Source organism: Harmonia axyridis, chromosome 5 (genome assembly GCF_914767665.1).
Source record: "Harmonia axyridis chromosome 5, icHarAxyr1.1, whole genome shotgun sequence".
NCBI classification, from domain to species: domain Eukaryota; kingdom Metazoa; phylum Arthropoda; class Insecta; order Coleoptera; family Coccinellidae; genus Harmonia; species Harmonia axyridis.
Genome location: NC_059505.1, coordinates 28,440,222 through 28,461,023, shown reverse-complemented (window position 1 = coordinate 28,461,023; position 20,802 = coordinate 28,440,222). Strand labels below are relative to the sequence as shown.

At 32.0% G+C, this 20,802-nt stretch overlaps 3 protein-coding genes across 3 annotated transcripts; 2 read left to right on the top strand and 1 right to left on the bottom strand.

Annotated features, from left to right (window-relative positions):
* Positions 1–224: 224 nt before the first annotated feature.
* On the bottom strand, positions 225–1,971 carry LOC123679908 (E3 ubiquitin-protein ligase Hakai). Its single transcript, XM_045617467.1, has 4 exons — positions 1,680–1,971; positions 1,442–1,629; positions 1,149–1,388; positions 225–1,016 (listed from the first exon to the last, which is right to left on the bottom strand). Exons 1-4 carry the CDS (start codon positions 1,888–1,890, stop codon positions 540–542), a joined length of 1,116 nt encoding a protein of 371 aa, XP_045473423.1. The 5' UTR covers positions 1,891–1,971; the 3' UTR covers positions 225–539.
* Positions 1,972–3,867: 1,896 nt separating this feature from the next.
* On the top strand, positions 3,868–5,377 carry LOC123679907 (putative ankyrin repeat protein RF_0381). Its single transcript, XM_045617466.1, has one exon. The coding sequence runs from the start codon at positions 4,024–4,026 to the stop codon at positions 5,242–5,244; it is 1,221 nt and encodes a 406-aa protein (XP_045473422.1). The 5' UTR covers positions 3,868–4,023; the 3' UTR covers positions 5,245–5,377.
* A 125-nt stretch (positions 5,378–5,502) lies between these two features.
* On the top strand, positions 5,503–12,590 carry LOC123679906. Its single transcript, XM_045617465.1, has 5 exons — positions 5,503–5,904; positions 5,958–6,253; positions 6,438–6,636; positions 6,855–7,078; positions 11,190–12,590. The coding sequence occupies exons 1-5, from the start codon at positions 5,705–5,707 to the stop codon at positions 11,561–11,563; spliced, it is 1,293 nt and encodes a 430-aa protein (XP_045473421.1). The 5' UTR covers positions 5,503–5,704; the 3' UTR covers positions 11,564–12,590.
* Positions 12,591–20,802: the final 8,212 nt, after the last annotated feature.

Below are 20,802 nucleotides of genomic sequence, written 5' to 3'. Positions count from 1 at the left end.
ACCTCCCCCAAATGACGAGAATTTGGCTCGTAAGCTGACATGTTTAATCGAGAATAACTTTATGATGCAGACACAAATCCACTAATATTTCGATGGCGTTATGTTTACAAATACATAAATTAATCACAAAGCTTCCTCTATCTTTGGAAGTCTCGGAACCAAGAAATGAGTAATAGGAACCATAATGAACATAATACATGCATGTCATGATTTAATAATATTCATATAAAATAATTAGTTTATTACATGTATTCAATATATTTCACTCATAGTAATAAACATTTACTTATGTATATATTCAATGCAATGATCTCTGTGAATTTAACTACCAATAATTTCAAATTCTACTATATTTATTTTATTTCAAAGGAATATCGTTTCATTCAACAATTAGCAATTAAATTAATATGAATAATCTTACAGATTCTAATTTGTTATAGCCCAACAATATGTACAATGAAGTTATTACAAAAAATTATATTTCAGTGAATGGAATAAGAATTATTTAATTATAAATAATTTTAATAAAGAAATTCGTTCTATCTATAATATTGTTGTGCATTATTCCATTGTGGAGGTGGAGCAGAAGTGTAATCAAATTGTGTCGCAGGCCTAGCTTGTACAGGAGTAGTAGAATAAGCAGAAGTAGGTTGTGAAGCTGTAACAACATATGGATAGGAATGTTGTTGGGCTGGACTGTAAGCTGGTGGTGCTGCATAATATTGTGTCTGTTGTGGAGGGGGGATATGCATTGGAGGTAAAGTCTGACTGTAGCCTGTAGCTTGAGGGTACTGGTTGTAGAATCCATGAGATGACGGAGGTGTTTCATGGATTTGTGTTTGCGGTAAGGCAGTATCCTGTATTGGCACTGTTATCAGATTAGTTCGTACACCACTACTCTGTATAGGAGCAGGCCGTGACCTTGTTGAAGGTGGGATAACCATACCACCTCTAGGATCACTTTTAGTTCTTGCTGGCTGGGCTCGTTCAACCTCCTGTGGAACTTCCATTATTTGCTGCAAAATTAAATTCATAATGGAATATTTCAGGATCAAAGATTGTTTCTTGATAACTACTAATTGATAAGGTCTCAGTTAAAGTATTACTTCCCTCATTGAGTAATAATAGAAAACGATGGTAGTTATTACCTGGGGTTGTTGAGTGACAATGTTTGAAACATGGCGATGATTTATATGAGCTTGAAGATCTCTATGGGAAAGATAAGTTCTTCTACATCCTGAAGTTCCATATCTTGTACCTCCATGGGTACACATAAATACTGTGCCTAACCCTGTTTGTTCAACTCTTGATACCTTTTCTAGACATCTTGGACACTGTTTTTGGTCTTGTTTACCACAAGCAAGACAAAATACGTGTTTACATGGTATCTAAGGGATATATGTTCATTAAATTCATACAAATCTAAAAATATTCAACTCACCATTCTTCCGTATATTAATATAGGTTTTAAGCATTTGTCACAGCAATGAATCATGGGATTTAATACTTTTTCACCCATTAAATTCACTTTGTGATTCCAATCCAGCCTCAACATAGGTTCTGGTGGACCTCGATTGATTGTTGTGAATGTTGGAGCCTCAAGTTGGGATATATCAGCCTCCAGGTCAACTAGAAAGAACCAAATCAAATACAATCAATTATGAAAATATATCATTTACTTTTAGGTGCTTCATTTTCAATGTTTTCATCTTGGGTTTTGGTTTCATCCCCAGCTTCTTCCACTGGTTGCTGTTGTTGTTCCACTTCCTCATCACTTTCAATAACTTTCACAGGTTTTTTACCTCTTCCACGACCTCTCCCCCTACCCCGTCCCCTTCCACGACCTCCACGACCACGACCCCGTCCTCTTTTAGGGGGTCCTTCCTCCATTATCAACTCGAGTGTTGATTTTGGAAAATTTCACTGAATTGTACTCTCCAAGTTTGTTTGAAGCAAATATGTAAGGTTAGTAATTCAGTTGTCAAATATATTCTATGATTAATATAAATCTGGTAGATCTATGGTTCATTGGTTCAAACTAACAAAAATATAATTAATTGTTCGATTGATTCGTTATTTGAAAGCTACGATATCTCTATTCATTTAAAATACCAAGAAAGCGCCATTTTTTTCCTTCACTTATTTGAATCATGCAGGAATGAAATAAAATATAAAATTATTCACAATAATTCGAATACTCATGTGAATAATTCTAACAAGAAATTCGAATCTTCAGATCAACTGTGATTAGTCACAAAATTTGATCGATCAATTCTTACAATCTGATTGGCGCATCTCATATTCATTCGTTAACAGGGATAGGTTTGATTCAAAAAAGTGTCAAAAACGTCTGCAGAGATTTATTTTGTAAATACGAGTACGTACAAAGAGTGAAACATCCGTTGGTAATTCGTGTTTGTATTATAGTTTGAAACCAATACATAATTTAATAATATATAGATAGCGCGGGGATAAAGGGGAATCTACTGTAACATAGGAGTGAGACGCATGATTTTGCATCAGCTGACCAGAGACCCAATACAGTTTTGATTGGTTCTAAATACTGATCTATAATAATTGGCTGAAAGTAAAAATTCTGTGTTCTCTACTTCATGGTCGCGTGACCAAAATCTCAACCTATCTCTTGTAGAGGTTAGAGATCATGGTCTAAACTCTATATTATATACATAGGTTAAAGAGTGTGGGTTACGCGTTACGCGTCATCCGGTATCCATATCGCCATTGGCCAAGATCTGTTCATAGACAAGTTGCCTCCTAACTTCAACCAATCAGCGTCAACCATTAGTGACGTCACCTGGTATCCTCGTACGTTACGAATGATTGACGGTGATTGGTTGAAATTACGAGGCAACTTGTCTATGAACAGATCTTGACCAATGGCGATATGGATACCGGATGACGCGTAACCCACACTCTTCCACTTACGAGACAACCTGTGTAATCTACAGATCTTGGATAGAGACGGGAGAATAATCTATTATGGTGGAAGTGTTGGGAAAGTGTCCAGCAGAAAAGGATAAATAAGAGGCGCTAGTGTAGCTAGAGGGAAACCAATACAAGAAAGCATACTGCTAGAGCAGCTAAAGGGTAACTTAACCAAGGAGACGAACAAACTTTCATCATTATTTACTTCTTGATTTATCTCTATCAGTACTTTTCGACGTTTCCTATTAAATTAACCCTCTACCTACACTAGCGCCCCCAATTTAGGTCAGTTCAAAAGTCACTTTTGAGACGAGAAGATTATTCTCCTTATCTCGAACCACCATACTTTCTCTCTTTAATGTTGTCTCTTCACAACACGATCGCTCAAGGGTGCAGTTTGTATCTTTAGGTTATTTAAAACCATTTCACGTGAAAAAAATATGAATTTTGTACCTGAAATTCGAACAAATTAACGTAAAATTAAAATAAAAAAAGGAGAAAATACTCGATCAAAGTCAGCTTCAATTCATATTCATTTCAACTAGTATAGTCAATCTCTTGATTGTATCTATAATTTTGTAGATATTTCGAAATTTCCTATATAATAAAGTCAATTTCCGCTAAGTGGCATGTCACAGAAACATAATGCCGTTTATAAATTCCTTCAGACAATTTTTTTGGAGGAAACCAAAAATCAAATGAAAATAATAAATATCTATAGTGTTTCATTTTAGAATAACTTTAAATTGTTATTGAAATTTACATGTTTTTCAAAAATAAATGCTGCGTGTTCTCGCCATAATATCGACACCCCAATTTTCAACCAATTCATTAATTTCTTCAGCACATTAATTTGAGAATTTCAGAAAGAAACTAACAGATGTTAATCTGAGTCTGCAATTCTATCACTACCATAGATAAATACTACGTTCACACATTGTGTTACTTCTTATATATCAGTTTAGTGTCTGTTTTCACGTAGATAATGTTCAATGTTTATTTTCATACAAATATTGATCGATTGATCAAATTGTGTTATATTTATTGATCTTCTGTGTTGTGTTCCATTGTGATACTATGGGTTCCACTTTATGGCCAGGTCTTCCTTTCTACGATCTTGTAAAAAGGGAAAACAAAGCCGAAATAATAGGGAAAAAAATAAAGATGTACTTAACTAGGAATAACATAAATATCAACGAAAAGAAGCTATTTGGTGGCTATACCGTTCTTCATCATGCCTGTTCTTCAAAAATATATAAATTTGCTGAATATCTCCTGAAATTCTACATTGGCCTCATTGATACAAATGCTTTGGGCTTACAGAACGAAACACCGCTACATTTGGCTATTAACGATGGTAACAAAATGGTTATAGATACTCTCTTGAGGTTTGGGGCGAATCCCAACATACATCGAGCAGACGATGGTAAAACAGCTCTCCATTTATCCTGTAGTAGAATATCAATCGGCATACTACAAAGTTTACTAAATGTAGATACGATTGAGATAAATGCAAGAGATCTGCAAGGTTGGACGCCCTTACATTATGCAGTTAGGGAGAAAAACTTGCGTATGATAAAACTCCTAATACACCGTGGAGCTGACCCAAACGCTAAAGCAGAAGATGGAAAAACACCCCTTCATATAGCTACTTGCGGAGGATGTAGGCAAGTCATAGTTTTTCTCTTAGAAAAAGGCGCGACGGTCAATGTAAGATCTACTTCAGGATCTACACCCTTGCATTTGGCTGTTAGAAAAGGCAATGAATTTGCAGTACTGAAGTTTTTGGAATACGCCGGAGATCCTAATTGGAGTCCTCGAATAGGGAAGAACCATATTATCCATTCGGCTTTAATGCAAAACAACAAGGCAATATTTGCAACGATTCTGAAGTATTCGAAGGATGTTGATGCCAAAGATAGCAATTCGTTGACTGCTCTACAAAAAGCAGTCGATTGTGGTGATTCGGAAGCAGTGAGAATCTTGTTGCAATACAAACCAAATACAAACATAACCTGGAAAAATGATAATAAGACCCTCCTTCTACGCTCTGTCGAAATAGGTAACATCAAAATTACGAAAATGCTTCTAGAATCCAGAGCAGCTGCATCTATCAATGTGAAATCGAAACAAGGACGCACTCCTTTGATAAAAGCAGTTGAAATGCGTAGATCAGATTATGTACGGCTTCTTTTAGAATATGGTGCAGATAAGAATATTAAAAATAAAGATCAGCATATTCCGTTGTTCATTGCCGTTAAAAGGCTTTACACTGAAATGATAAGTTTTCTAGCGTGAATTTTAAATATAAGAACAAAGAATTCTAAAGTTTTCGATTTGATTGAAACGCAATGTAGAAATATAATTTGAACGATTATGAGATATTTGACGTGTAACATGTGTTATTCAAAATAAATCTGAATAAAGTTAACCTGTTTTCTTTATTTAACACTATTTTAGTACGTATTTCCGTTCTATCACCATGTTTTATTCTTGTTGTTTATCTTTGAAATGAAATAACCACCAGCACATATATGTCAATATTTTTTTAGTTCAATCTTCAATAAAAAAGAAGAAAACTTCATAAAGGTCCATAGAAAGTTTCAAATTCAACGGTTACTTTCTGGCTTGATTTAAAATTGAATAACAATAACCGTCGAAGTGTGGACCCTGTTTTTATAAGAAATACTTCGAGTTTATAATAAATTAAGTAATGTTTTGATACTAGGAAATACATTAGCGACTGAAACAGAATATAATGGAGTGCAAGAAATATCAAGAGGCAACACCATCTTCGGGTAAAAATCACCTTATGAGAAAAGTACGTAATAGCAATCTAAACTGTGATAGTCCATTCAGGTTATTGCCAAATATTTCTACTCCTCCATCAAGAATGTTCAAAATTAGGAATCCATTTGAATCACCTCTACTGGAGAGATTGCATCTGCCTGTGTGCAGGTAAAAGTATATTCTAATAGTATTTTGTTATTATTTCAATTAATACTTTTCAGTCCTGGACTTTTCGCAGAATCATCTGCAATAAAAGACGACAAATTCTTATGGACTATCTGTGATATATCTCATTTAAAACCGGCAGAAATAGACACTGCTTATTTCCAAGAAAATGTATGTTCTGTAATAGATCCTCAAACTGAAAACAATATTCAGGACAAAATATCAAATTTTTTTGAATTGAATGCAATCGTGCCTAGTCCAGCACAGCGAGGACTAAATAAAAAGAAATATGAATGCCCAGATAGTGACCAAGAAGAAAATGAACCTGTAGGAATCGAGAAATTAAACGAAGGTAATATAAGTTTGGTTGGAAACATGAATCATTCATTTACTATTCCTGATCTGTATTGAGAATGATATTTTGTTTCAATACCATTACCTTATGCCCATTTTTATATTTTAACTACAAAAATTCAATAAGTAATTGAAAATTGTTCAACTGATTATTATTTAACATTATTTTTTAACACTTTCAGATTCTCATTTAATCAGTGGGAATTATAGCACAATGGATATTTCCAATATTTCAAATGATAAAGAACATTATCTTCCTGAAGATGAGTATTATAAGAAATTGTTTGATTTTGAATCCCAATCGCCAAATACTTCTCCTAGGAAATCTCCATTCGACTCACCTGTACAATTCTCCCCTCTTAGAGAATTAGAAGTTAAAAGGTAATTTTCAAAATCAATGCATTCTGGCAGAATTCAATTCTGCAACAAGTTTTTTTTCCATTATTCATAACAAAGTATATTTTTAAATTTGCCTATTCCCTCAACATTAAATTTATGGTGATCAATGTTTTCATAATTTTTTGTTGGATTGAATTATAATTATTGTTCACATGATCCATATTATCAAATATAACCGAATCAAAAATATTTGATTACAGTTTCAGGGATGAATTGGACGCCATGGATGGAAAAGATTTCAAAATATGTGGACTCTCACCGATAACACCAGAAAATGAAACTTCCCAACGAGATAATTCCAAAAACCAGTCCACAAAAGAATCAAAATCAGTTTGTAGATTAATATTTTCAGAAATGAATTTAGTCAATGCAAAAGATCATGATGGTACTTTCGGTTTAGATATGGGTAAAGAAACTGTTCCAGGTGAGTTATACAAATATATAATAATAATAACAATCTTTATTACTGACCCCAAAACAGTTACAGAACACTGGCATAAGGGCCTACAGTATGATTTAGCCTATAACAAAATAGTATTAACACAATAATATAAGAATAATAGTAGTACAAAATAACTTAACTTGTAAATTTATCACCAAAAATATCACAGATAAGTAAAGACTAAATCACATAAGGTATAGTTTCAGATTATGACACATTTGATTTATCAAGGTGGCATTTAGTAGATGTATTGGTATTCTATTATACGAGGTAATTCCACTAGTAATAGGACATTTCAAGGCTTTAGTCGTTCTTGCAAAGTCATTTCTTAGGTACTCTTTTCTCTTTTTTTTTAATAGTTTTTTTTTATTATTTATTTTATGAATTTATTTTGTGAATTAACTTGGTTTGTTCGAGAAGCGTTAACTTTTCTACGTTCAATATTTTAGTGTCTTTATAAGCCTGTACTGTCGGTGTGAGGCAGTCTAGTTGATATATTATTTTGACTGCTTTATTTTGGAATCTTTGAAGTTTTTGAAGTACGTAGTTTGTAGCTGTACCCCAGCAAGGTATAAGATATGAAAGATGTGGTTCTATAAAGCTATGGTACAGTAATTTTTTTGTGAATTCATTCAGTTGATTTCCACATCTCCTAATTGCACCAATCATAGGTGGAAGTTTATTAATTATATCTTCAACATGTCTGTTCCAAGTTAAATTATCAGTAATGTGCAGACCTTAGTATTTGAACTCTTTCATTTCTTTTAGTTCAATTTGGTTCATAAATAAATTAATGCTGTGTATTTTTTTTGTCTTTTGTTTCACTAGCATATAAACAGTCTTCTCCACATTAACGCATAACTTATTATAGCACAGCCATTTAAAATACTTATCTAGTTCAACATTTATAGTTTTTTCGCATTCATTTAAATTGGGCGTGGAAAACACCAGTGCAGTATCATCGGCATACATAAAATATCCGCATTGTAGCCCCAGATATTTGAGGCTAAGAACATACATCAAACACAAAAGAGGTCCCAAAAACCGATCCTTGAGGTAATCCTATGTTAACATTGCTTGTGTTACTTATTGAGTTTTTGACCACAGTGCAATGTTTCCTGTTCATGAGATAGGTCTTCATTAGTCTGTAGCATACCCCTCTAATTCCCATTCCTTCCAACTGGTTTAACATTACTCCTAAGTTTACGGTGTCAAAAGCTTTTCTAAGTCTACAAACACTACTGTGACATAATTATTTCTGTCTATTTCTTTCAGCACATACTCAAGTAGATCCACTGTAGCTCCCAGTGTGCTGCTACATTTTTGAAAACCATATTGTACTTGGTCAAATCCAAAATTTTTCTCAACAAATTCTACTATTCTCACTTTGATAACTTTTTCTACTATTTTTGAGAATGTGTTTAATAAAGATATTGGTCTATAGTTGTTCAGGTCTTCTTTAATGCCTTTTTCATGAATAGGTACTATGTATTTTTGCAATCTTTAGCTCATTTGAGAATATTCCCGTTTGCAAGATTGTGTTGATATTTCTTCCATCTTTTTTCCTATTACTAAGAACAACTGTAGAATGTCTTTCTTGGTGATTTGATCTATACCTGGAGAGCAGTTGTCCTTTATGTCAGCCAGGATCCCCTTTAACTCTGTCAGATGAGTAGGTTTTAGATATATAGAGTTAGATGTTTCTCCCTCCCTGTTTCCGTCATAGGCTCTGTGTTTTATTCTTTCTGATATTTTGCTACCTATAGTTGAAAAATGTTGGTTGAACTCCACAGCTATCTGATTTTCACTGTTCACCATCTGCCCATCTATGCCTTTAATTGTTGTTATTTTCTGGGTGCTTCTCTTTTGCCTGTTACATATATCATTCAACACCTCCCATATTTTCTTATGATTTCCTTTTGCCCCATGAAATCTTTTCTCTGCATATTGTACCTTCAGTTTGTTTCTTAGATTGTTAGCTTGATTTTTGATATTTTTGAAGTCCATTTCAGTTTGCCTATTTGGGACTTTCTTCCACCTAACATATAGTCTATCTCGTAATTTCAGTAGTTCAAGATATTCACATGGGATCCACCCATATCCACCCATTATTAATCCCTTTTTTTATTATGTGCTGTGTTGTGCACGAGGTTTTTGTGCTTACTATAATACCCGCCAATTTTTCAAAACTATCAACATTAGTCTGCTGAATTTCATTTTCTACCATCTGCATCCATTGTTCAACATTGATCTTGGAAATGGCGATTTTTCCTTTTTCACGAGTCTTCAGTGGTTCCTTAATTTCTACTGTCATCATTTTGTGGTCCTACAATGGTCGTATAAATGTATTTTACAACATAGGTTGCTGAGTACATGATCCAGAATAATATGGGCAGTTTTACTGACATGTGTTGCATTTTCTGCATTCATGACATTCTGTATTTTAAATGCATTTGCTGTTATGTAGTTTTTATATTCTTTAGTGTATCCACTTTCTTGTAATAAATTCAAATTTATATATAATTATATAATTTATTTCCTAGTATAACACAGCTGTTTTTCCTCAGCTATTATTTTGCCAAATTGTTCCAAAAAGACTGGCAGATTACTTTTTGGGGGTCTATAAATGCTCCAAAGAGTGATGTTCATCTTTGTTAATTTTACTGACAGATAATTACAATCGTCTAATTTTATTGTTGATGTGTCATTTATGGTGTAGTCAATATCCTCTCTCATGTATATACTAGTTCCCCCTCCAACCAACTTTTTACAATTATGTATAGCATTGAATGATCTTGAATTAAAAAAGTCCACCTCATTTGCGAAGAGCCAAGTCTCTGTAAGTACTACTAATTGTGTTATTTTATTTTTACTACTTGCCGTAGTATTTCATTCAAATCATCCAATTTATTGGGTAGACTCCTGATATTTAAATAGAGTATATTAATGTTCTCCAGTGCTACATAGTTAACATCTTTAACAATTGCCATCTTTCAATCTCAAAGTTTCAGCTGTTCTTCTGAATATACTCTAATTGGTGGATCTGTTTCATTTTTTCTGAGATACACCCAGCCATCGTAATAGTAGCCACTTTTGAGTTTGTTTACTCTTTTAAATTCTCTGGTTTTCGAGAACAAATCTTGATTTCTCCTGGTCAAATCATCATTCAAGTATATATTGTTATCTCCCTTCAATCCACATTCCCTCACCTTCAATCCCCTAGTCTCTTTAATAGCCCTCAGTGCAGTCCGTTTATGATGGTAGTTGTGTAATTTTACCATTATTGGTGCTTTCTCCCTTTTGCCAATTCTATAAGTCTCCTTAATATCTTTTACTCTATATTGACCCTCAACGCACTGAAAACTTTGACAACAGTGTTCTCTGTTGTTTCCACTTGAGGTTGGTCAGGGATACCCGCTATAATCAAATTTCCTTGTCTTCCCTGCTGATCCTGCTCATTCATTTTTATTTCCAAACTTCTCACCTTCTCATCCAGTACTGCATTTGATCCTTTATTTCCTTCATTTCTTGCTTCATTTGTTTGATGTTCTTCTTATATTCCTCGAAGAGGTCTGACATATATTGGACTGAATGCTCTTTATTATTCATTTTTTCTTCAATTTCTTTTTTGAAATGGTCCAAAAGTTCCCCAAGAACCTCTCTTACTATACTTTTGAGCTTTTTTCATCCATTCTTTCAAGAATTTTTGTTGTTTGGTCATGTTCAACTTCACTTTTCTCACGTGCTTCACAACAAATCAATTTATTCTTATCACCAACCAATTTAGCTTGAGTTGCACAACTTGGGTGGTAGCTTGTTGCACATACAATGCAATTTACTGAATTTACCACTTTCTTTTTACAATGTTTACACAATTTTTGGGAAATTTCGGGAGTAACACCTTCGCTTGTTGCCATAACCTATTTAATTAAACCTTTTATATTGAAATTATTACATCCAAGCTAAAATATCAGAGCATAACATAAATATGTGAAAGGGTTATTTATTCCATTGGGTGTTTTTAAACCAATAACAGCAATTAGATCTTAAGGCATTAAGCAAATATATTTACAACTTCATTTGTTTATTCCAGAAAATACTGTTATAGAAACTGAATTGAATTCCAGTGTTAATTCAGGTATAATGTCTATTGATGGGGTAGACAAACATTCTGATTATAGTGAAATGGATATATCTCTGAGTAATACACCGAAAACAGGACTTTTCACAAGTCAACGTAAAAGATTGTCTGATAGTTTCAAAGATTTACATAGTTCATTCAGTCAACTAGAAGAGATTAGAGAAGAAGGGTCTATTAATTTAGAAGTCAAATCTGGGCTCTTATCTGAAGGTTCTTCTGATCTGGGTTACTATTCTACGAATGTTGCAACAGCACCTTCAGTGATAGAAAAAACATGGAATAATTCCCAAGTATTTTCTTCTACCCCCACTAAAAGGAAGAAATGAAAATTATTTATTATTACACACTTTCGGGGTGTTAAGATCTCATACCACATCTACCAACATTTTCAGGGAAACTGAATAATTGTGTCCTCATTTCAACTTTCATTGTGTAAATAAGAAATATAATTTTATATATAATGCATGTTGTGCCGAATTTAATTTCTGAATACCACATGTGTTCAATGGGTAGGTAATTAATGTACTGATTTATATATAATTTGATATGATGTTTTCCTTTCTACAGAAAACTGACAATCATTTGTGTGTGCCATTGATTTTAACAAAACATGCAATTTCTTATAGTAAAGACTCAGACTGTTTTCAATTTTAATAATTGAATTTGTGCAATTTAATGGTAATAGTAATTTAATGTTTCACGTTTTTCAAAAATTGGGTTGCTTAGAATGAAATTAACTCAAGTACAATACTTGTTTAATGAACGACAGTATTGAAAAACTAAAAGAAAAATTCAAAAAGATCTTGTACTTCTGTTAAAAATTATGACTAAGAAGGATATTGAAAACCCTTTTCTCAGATTATATTTTATAATCATTTGTGTACCTGTCACACATAATGTGTGGAATAGATTTTTTCTTTTAGTCAATATTGTTCTAGACTTTTGCCCGATATGTTGATGCTCATTGAAATAATTTGCAATCCAACAGTTACTAAGAATTTTGTTCTGCTGTATAAAGTATCAAATTTCCTTCGAATCTTTTTTGTGTAATGTTTAGTATAGGCATTAATGATCAGAATGCTTATAATTTTTATCTCTAATCTGTGTTGAATTTGGAAGATTCTTTAGCTTCTTTGCAAGAAGTTTCTTCCTGAGTAAATGGAAGTTTTTAATTGATGCAAACAGACATTCTGATATTGAATATCAGAAGAACCTGTGGTTTGTGAAAATATGTTTTGGTTTTGATGAAGTAATTTTTGTACTGAATTTTAAAAAATTTGTATTTTTGATGTGATACAATTATCACAAGTTTTAATTCTAAACTTGATAGAAAAAATAAAGATGAAAAATATACTGAGTAATATCTTCTTAGCCTTTATAAAAAAGCCCATTACCAATTCCTTTAAACAACAAAATGTTGAAAATATAAAAAACCTACAAAATAATTTAAGCAAAAACTTAATAATAAATGGAATTCCTAAACAGGAACAAAACGTCGAGGATATCACTAAGAAATTAATAAAAGTGATAAATGCTGATATCAAAATAGGCGAATTTGAAGCTGAGAGAATAAATACAAGTCCGATACGAAAATTTGAAACTATACGAATTAAATGCATAAACAACGATGTAAAAGTTAGATTTTTCGATGCAAGAAAAAAATTTGGAAAATTGGAAACTGATAAACTAGAGATAGGAGGCCTGAAAACCACGGTGTTTTTCAATGAAGAGTTGACAAGATCTAATCAAGAATTATTTAAACAGGCTCGAGAATTGAAAAAACATGGAATAAAATTCGTATGGGTGAAGAATGGAAATATATATGTTAAGAAAGATGAGGAAACTAAAGCAATCAAAATAACCACAATAAACGACATAAATAATATTCAAAAAAACTAATAAAACTAACTACAAAAACATGTATAAATATAAGTTACCTTAATATTAGAAGTCTTAGGAATAAAATGGATGAGGTGGAGGTCATTTTGCTGAATGAGTCTCCAGATATAATGATACTTAGTGAAACCTGGTTGTATACAGAGGAACTTGATTCAATACAATTCCCGAACTATATAGCCAAACATGTATGTCGATCAGACAGAGGTGGAGGAGTATCAATCTTGGTAAAAGATTCATATACTCCTAACATAATAACTAACTTAGATATAGATGGTAATAATATTTTGGGGATAGAAGTGGTGGAACTACCGATTGCAATATATGGCATTTATAGAAAACCAAATTCATCGGTCACATCTTTCCTAGAGGTTTTGAGTACCACACTCACTGACAAAAGCTCTCTGTTTATTGGAGATCTTAATATTTGCCTATTGGATAACAACAGTGCAGTGTCTGATTATTTGGAAATATTGACATCAAATGGTTACACTATTCAAAATGAAATCGACAAGAACAAGGCTACAAGAGTTGATGTTAGAACGAAAAAAAAATCAATAATCGATCATGTATTCATGAATTTTCACTGTGAAGTAGAAATGTCGCTAACAGATGTAAGTGTTTCAGATCATAAAGCAATAACTGTAAAACTAAATTTAACTCAACAAACCTTGAAGAAGAAGAAACAATACTATGAATCCAAAATTATAAACTTAAAGCAACTATCACATAACATATTACAGAATACACCTAAACAAAATATAGATTTTGAAACCTTAATAAAAATAATACAACAATCAGATAAAGTAACCACATATAGACGAAGAAGAACCACAGCTAATTTTAGTGAAGGCTGGTTCACCGCTGAACTCAAAAACAAAATAAAAGAAAGAGACAAAGAATATGTACAATGGAAAAAAAGATACATACTTGCAAATAACGACAGATTCAGAAAACTACAGAAAGAAGTTAGAGCAATGGTGAAAACAAACAAGCAGAAACACATTCAAGAAAAATTTGCCAACTCAGATGGGAATGAACGGAAACAATGGAAAGTTATAAAAGGCCTGATAAATCACCCGGAAAAAGAGAATACAATTATAAAACTGGTATCAGATGGTAGAGAATATACTAGCAGGACTGAAATAGCTGAAATCCTAAATGATCATTTTATTAATATTGCAGCAAACTCCAACTCAGACATACAAAGCCAGTTATCAAATACAGCAAGAGCAAGTTTTAATGTAGAAATGCACATATATCCAACAAGTGCAAAGGAAATTGTAAGCATCATCACAAATTTAAAAAATAATACGGCACCAGGACATGATGGTATAAAAATCACAACAATTAAAGCCATAAAAGATCAAATTGCCCCAATATTAGCGTTTATAATTAACGCCGAAATAAAAAAATCCAAGTTCCCTAAGGCATTAAAAATTGGGAAGGTCACGCCTATATTCAAGAAAGGTGACAGAACAAGTGCTGGTAATTATCGACCAATAACTGTAATCAGTGTATTTGCTAAGGTTTATGAACATGTGATAAAGAAGAGGTTGCTCAAGTATCTTGATGATATAAATTACCAATATCAGAATCAACATGGGTTCACAAAAAAACGTAGTACTCAAACGGCCTTGGTTGATACAATTGAATTCATATACAAAGCGATGGATGAGGACCAGTTGGTTCTCGCTGTACTTCTGGATTTATGCAAGGCATTCGACATGGTTGTTCATCGGGTACTCACTAAAAAGCTAGAAATACTTGGAATCGGGGGGAAGGTTTTGGACTTGTTTGGAGACTACCTTGATGAGCGATACCAATTCACGGTAACAAATGAGGTGGAAAGTACAAAAAAATGTGTAAAGTCCGGTGTTCCGCAGGGAAGCATCTTGGGGCCGGTTCTTTTTCTTCTCTATATCGGTGATATCATGAATTGTGATATTAAAGGTAACATTCTGCTGTATGCAGATGATACCATACTTTTCTATTCGGGTGAGCCCGAGTTGATATTTTCTCAAGCTCAGAGGGACCTGGAATTAATTAATAAATGGACCTTGGAGAATGGCATGAAACTGAACAGTGATAAATGTGTATATCTGAGAATCTCAAAGCACATAAAAAATACAGAAAAACTATTACTTAGTATAAATGATATAGAACTCGCTGAGGTAAACAAGGTCAAATACTTGGGACTAATACTTGATAGTGGGGTGACTTTCAGTTCACATGTAGAAAATCTGATTGCAAAGTTGAATTATATCAGATACAACATCAGACGTAACTCCAAATATTTAAACACCACTACCAAATACAAAATGTATAATTCTCTTGTTGCTTCACATCTGAATTACCTTCCAGCCTTCTGGGGACAAACAACTGCCCAGATAATAAATAAACTACAAATAGCACAAAATAAAGTCATCAAGGTACTATTTAACAAACCACCTTCATCAGACACCATGCAACTTTATAATGACATGAATCTTTTGAAAATTAAGGAGTTAGTTTACCTGGACAGTGTTAAGTTAATTTACAAAATTAAAAACAACTTAGTGGATACTGGCATTAATCTTAGATATGCCAGTGATGTGCATACCCACCATACAAGATCCAGACATAACATCTACATATTGCCAACTGCCAGAAACATTCCTAGGAGGAAAATAACTTATCAAGCTGCCACCTGGTTTAATGAATTGTCAAACAACATCAAGGGCTCAGATACTATCAAGGTGTTCACAAGTAAAGTGAAAGATCAATTGTTCCAAAGAAGACAGAATAATATTTGATTTATTGAGAAATTGTTTAGTTGTTGAAATTGTTATTGTTACTATTGCTATGTTGTATAATAATGCCTGTTATGGATCACTCATGATCCCTTTGGGTTAATAAATAAATAAAAAAAAAGTCCTAATATTTCCATTTTTGAAGTATATGTGAAAATTAATTAAAAAATTCGATTTGCATAGCAAATTCTAATAATTCGTTCTGATTAAATGAATTAAGAGATGAGTTACTTTACTTTCTTCATTGAAAGGCGTACCTATAGCAACTTTATAATATAAGGCGAATCTTTAGGAAAAAATTCACATTTTTTATTTTGGTCAACATAAATTTTCCAACTGTATGAATTTCAATACCTTTATTTTGATGAGTTAAAAATCCAAATGAAGTCTTGCTTCAAACTATATTAATTGGAGTATCAGATATCAAGAAAATAATAGGACTGTTGCTCTGCCTATTTTTATTAATATTTCATTACTTATTCTATTATTATTACTTTGGACACGTTCGCTGTTAAATGTTTACTGACGATTATGTTTTAGTTTATTTTCTGCATTGGTAGATAAACATTATTATTTGATCTGTACCCAAAATGATCAGCACCACATTAAGTTTTAGATGAAAGACATTCGACAATATTTCTCAATTATTCAAATATTCTTACAAAACTCTTCTCACAATATTAATCCATATCTTTTCTTTTTTGAAACACTTTTTCGGAAACGAATAACATCTTATAGAATCATCTGTATTGTAATATGAATTGTGACAACCAACTACAGTCTATACAGCACTGATTTCGTGCAGTAAATAATAAGTCCATAACTTCAGAATTAATTTTCAATAGTGTAAATCAGTTATTGAAAGTAAAATCAACTCAAAAGCTATTAGAATAGTTAGAAAAGATTAATTTCAATACCACTTTAACAGAAAAGACACTAAAAGCATGTTTTACTAATACAATTGTGGAATTTCGTCACGGAGGTCGCCTCGCCATATACAAATTAGCACACCCATATATGACCAGATTTTTTTGAAAAAATTATAAAAGTTGATCTTTAAAAACCTGAAAGATGCTTTAATATCTATAATTCTTATAAATAAACTCCACAATTATTTATAAAACTATATCCAAAATAACCTGTTTCCAATCTTTTACCAATGGTGTTGAAGAAATTCAACACCAGATGTCTCAGTCACTCAGTCTCTTTCTTAGAACTCTATCTATATTCTAAGGTCTCTTTACAAAAATGCAGTGACCATAAATAAACTAGTTCTAGTAAGATTAGTTTGTCTCTGCACATCCCCTTTTAGTGTGATCATACAGTCCATTCAGGAATTATTGACATCCCGGGTGGCTTTGGAAAATCGAAATTAAGTTGGTACTGGCTCATTCAGTAACATTTTGAATTGCAGATTTCGGGTTGGCATTGGAAATGTCATTGACAGGAGGTTAGATTTCAGTCTGTTTGTGTTATTGGTTTTGATCGAAGAAATTTTGAAAATGTATCAATTTCAAACACAAATTGATTAGTTTATTTGAGTATTTCTCACAGTACTGTTTGAAAAAAGAAGAAGGCAAGTCCTTACAATCTGGATTATTAGTGGAAGAAAACCTGTGCAATACGATTTCACCTTCAAAGAATCATTGAATGATTTGATTGTTACCAAAAGCCGAGCCAAAAGCAACCAATATATCAGCCTGGATAAAATTTCACCAAAAAGCATCTGGATTTTAATCAATCAAAGACAACATTACATAAACTTAATTGGTTACAAGTTCAAAACAGTTAATAAAAAGAAAATTCTTATTGATTAACAGAAAAATATAATAAGTTGAGTACGATTTTATGGTGAATACAGAGAATATTTGCAACAAAATGTGAAATTCATTTATCTGGAGGAAACTTGGTTATTTGAAAATGCCAGCAGTGGACAGTGGACTCTAGAAAGAAAACAAAATATTTTTCAAGTATATTCAAGGGTAAAAGTAGAAGGAGCACTATTTTGAATGCTGGATATTTGGATATCTGTTTTTTGTTCTTCAATGAGTAATCCAAAAATCTAATAAATTCCAATTGCTTTATAGAATTTTTACTGAGTATTTAATAGAAAAATATATTCAGAAGAGTAACTTCAAGAATTTCTTCACCTCTTACCCACTTGAAGATAATAATAGAATGCAATAAAATTTTAAAATTCACAAATTAAAAATAATTTCATGCAAAAATGCTTTTAGTGAGTGAGTTAAAGCTGTTATGGCCAAAATAATTCATGTAATTCAATAGAAACTAGTATAAAAGCATTTCAATAAAAAACAGAAAACTCGAGTACAAATAGTACCTATATTTTTCATACAAGTTTAATCAATCATTCATGTCATGAACAGTTTCAATAAATAGTGACTTTAGAAAGTAATTTACACATTGGCTGATGAATTGGTTCCAATTTTGAAAGTTACAGTACAACTGTGATGTCAAAATTTTTCATATACTAAATGGATTCTTTGAATTTTATTTCTGTCTTATTATGATATGGCTCTTCCATTCACTAAGCTACACTATTTAAATTTATCAACCAGTTTTTTCTGTTTTCTTCGCCAGTTTAGACACCACAGTTAAAATGATCCATAAGAGTTATTTGATAAGAATTTTGCAAGCAGGTTGGTATCCAGTGTACATCAGTAATGCAACAATTTTTGAAGAGCCTTTGGTGAAAAAGAATATGCATATTTTAATGATCTTCAATGGGATCTTTCATGGGAGACTCTTCAATGAATAGATATCTCTTCATTGGATTTCATTGAAATGAGATAGCATTTCACTATATTTTTACGTTATATTATCTGAATTTCAATTTATGAAATCATGACTGTATGCGTCCCTTCGTCATATTCGTAATTTCGAAAATTCAGGATCTTTCGGATACAAAAATGATGAAAATAATTTGAACTGGTTATTTCTATGATGAACCATAGCAATTTTTAGTGATATTTTTGTAACCAGAAATAAAGCCGCGACTAGACGTTCATGGCCTACTTCGATGTCAATAATTCCTGAATGGACTGTAGGTAAGTTTAGTAGATAAATAGTTGAGTGTGATCCATAGACCTAATATCCTAATATAATAATAATAATATCCTAATATAATGATATTAGGTGTATGGTGTGAATAAAGATTGTGGTTATATTATGATTGTAATTTTTAGTAAGTTGTTTTTGTTTAACTTTTTCAAACGAAGATGCTTTGAATAATTATTATTTCATAACTTTATAGTACCAACTTTATTTCTGAGAAAATGGATACCAGGGTGCTTCCTGTAGGTTTTACTAGTTGTGTAAATCAATTCAAAACCCTTCCTGTTGAATTAATCTCTCTGATATTCAGGAACTTGGATGCTGATTCTTTACTAAGTGTCTGTATGACTTGTAAAAGGTTTAGAGAAGTCTGCTTTCATGACCCAAAACTTAGACTTAAGGTATTTTCTAGAATTTCAGAACTTCGCAGAGAGAATCTGAAGCAACTATTGAATCCCGGTTACGGAGTATCTGTTTTTCGAAACTATGATATATCTTTTGTTAAAAGAAATGTAATAGATACTGATAAGAAAGTTCTTACGACAAAAAGAACGAACAATAATTATGACTTGACTATTCCGAAGAAAAGGAGTTCAAATAAATCTGTGATGAAGAAAAAGTCCAATTTGATGAGGATATAACATGATTTCACAGTTAACAAATAGCATTGATGAAATGAAGTTTTCACTTTAATATGATCATGCGTAATGAATAGTAGGATCTGCCCATTCTACAGATGTTGATGCCAAGATGGAACCATAGTATAATACTATGATGGAACTAAATATTAATTATTAATATTTTATTTAGAGCAGATATTTAGTGTTTCAATGCAAAATCACTATTATTTCTGTACATTGGTAATCAATACCCATTTTAAGATTGTTTAAAATGATTCATTAATAAAATTATTGTATATTTCAAATAAATTCCTTTCAAACAGTTTGGATTTTGTATTCAGTAATTGAGTTATAATTTGATTGTTTTAATCATGTCTTTTCATCATATTTATATCATAATGAATTAAATGTAAAGAGAAGTAGTGCTACACACAGTGAACAATTTCTTGCCTTCAATTATTTGGCTATATAATGCGAAATCAAAATTCCATTTTTTTGTGAAGAAATTCATTTATTCACCTATATATTTGGCATAACATTAATTGAATTCAAAGACATCAAATAGCAATTTTTACAATTATTTTACATTACCTAAAAAGCTGAAGAAAAGGTTTTAGAGGAACACAATGCGTAAAATTGGCTTTCGATCTTCAATAGTTGGTTCATTTATTGCAAATTGCATTTAATAATTCTTGAAATGAAGCCAAAATTTTTTTTTTTTTCTAATATCACTGATTATAAGTTTTGATCGATTGGGAATGTTAAATTTTCGGTCTAAATTTAGAATTTTCACTCATAAAATATATTTGTATCTCTCTGTATGTTTGAAACTTCTTGTAAGAGCTTTAAATTTCTACAATTCTTAACCAAATTGCTCATGCACAAAATTCTTTGGCCTCGATATCTCAAGAAATTGTGAATTTTGGAATAATCTTTGGTTTTGTTTTAAAATGGTTCTGTAGGAATTTGATTTATTTCTGGATATACAGTGTGCTTTGTGGAAATTCAAATGTGGAATTTCTGAGATCTCAATTTCAGTATTCCACTGCTCCGATTTTGATGAGGCGATTTAGGTTGAGCAATTAGTGCTTAGGAACTTCAGTGAACAAGAAAGCATAATGCTACACTAAATGGAACAGCTTTTTTTTTTTTTGTAAATATCCATTCAAATTAAAAATACTA

Coding starts and splice junctions, on each gene's coding strand:
- LOC123679906 (XM_045617465.1), top strand. CDS start 5,705: ATGGAGTGCAAGAAATATCAAGAGGCAACACCATCTTCGGGTAAAAAT. Junction 6,254..6,437: donor AATCGAGAAATTAAACGAAG/GTAATATAAGTT, acceptor TAACACTTTCAG/ATTCTCATTTAATCAGTGGG. Junction 6,637..6,854: donor AGAGAATTAGAAGTTAAAAG/GTAATTTTCAAA, acceptor ATTTGATTACAG/TTTCAGGGATGAATTGGACG.
- LOC123679908 (XM_045617467.1), bottom strand. CDS start 1,890: ATGGAGGAAGGACCCCCTAAAAGAGGACGGGGTCGTGGTCGTGGAGGT. Junction 1,389..1,441: donor TATTAATATACGGAAGAATG/GTGAGTTGAATA, acceptor TATATCCCTTAG/ATACCATGTAAACACGTATT. Junction 1,017..1,148: donor TTGTCACTCAACAACCCCAG/GTAATAACTACC, acceptor TTAATTTTGCAG/CAAATAATGGAAGTTCCACA.
- LOC123679907 (XM_045617466.1), top strand. CDS start 4,024: ATGGGTTCCACTTTATGGCCAGGTCTTCCTTTCTACGATCTTGTAAAA.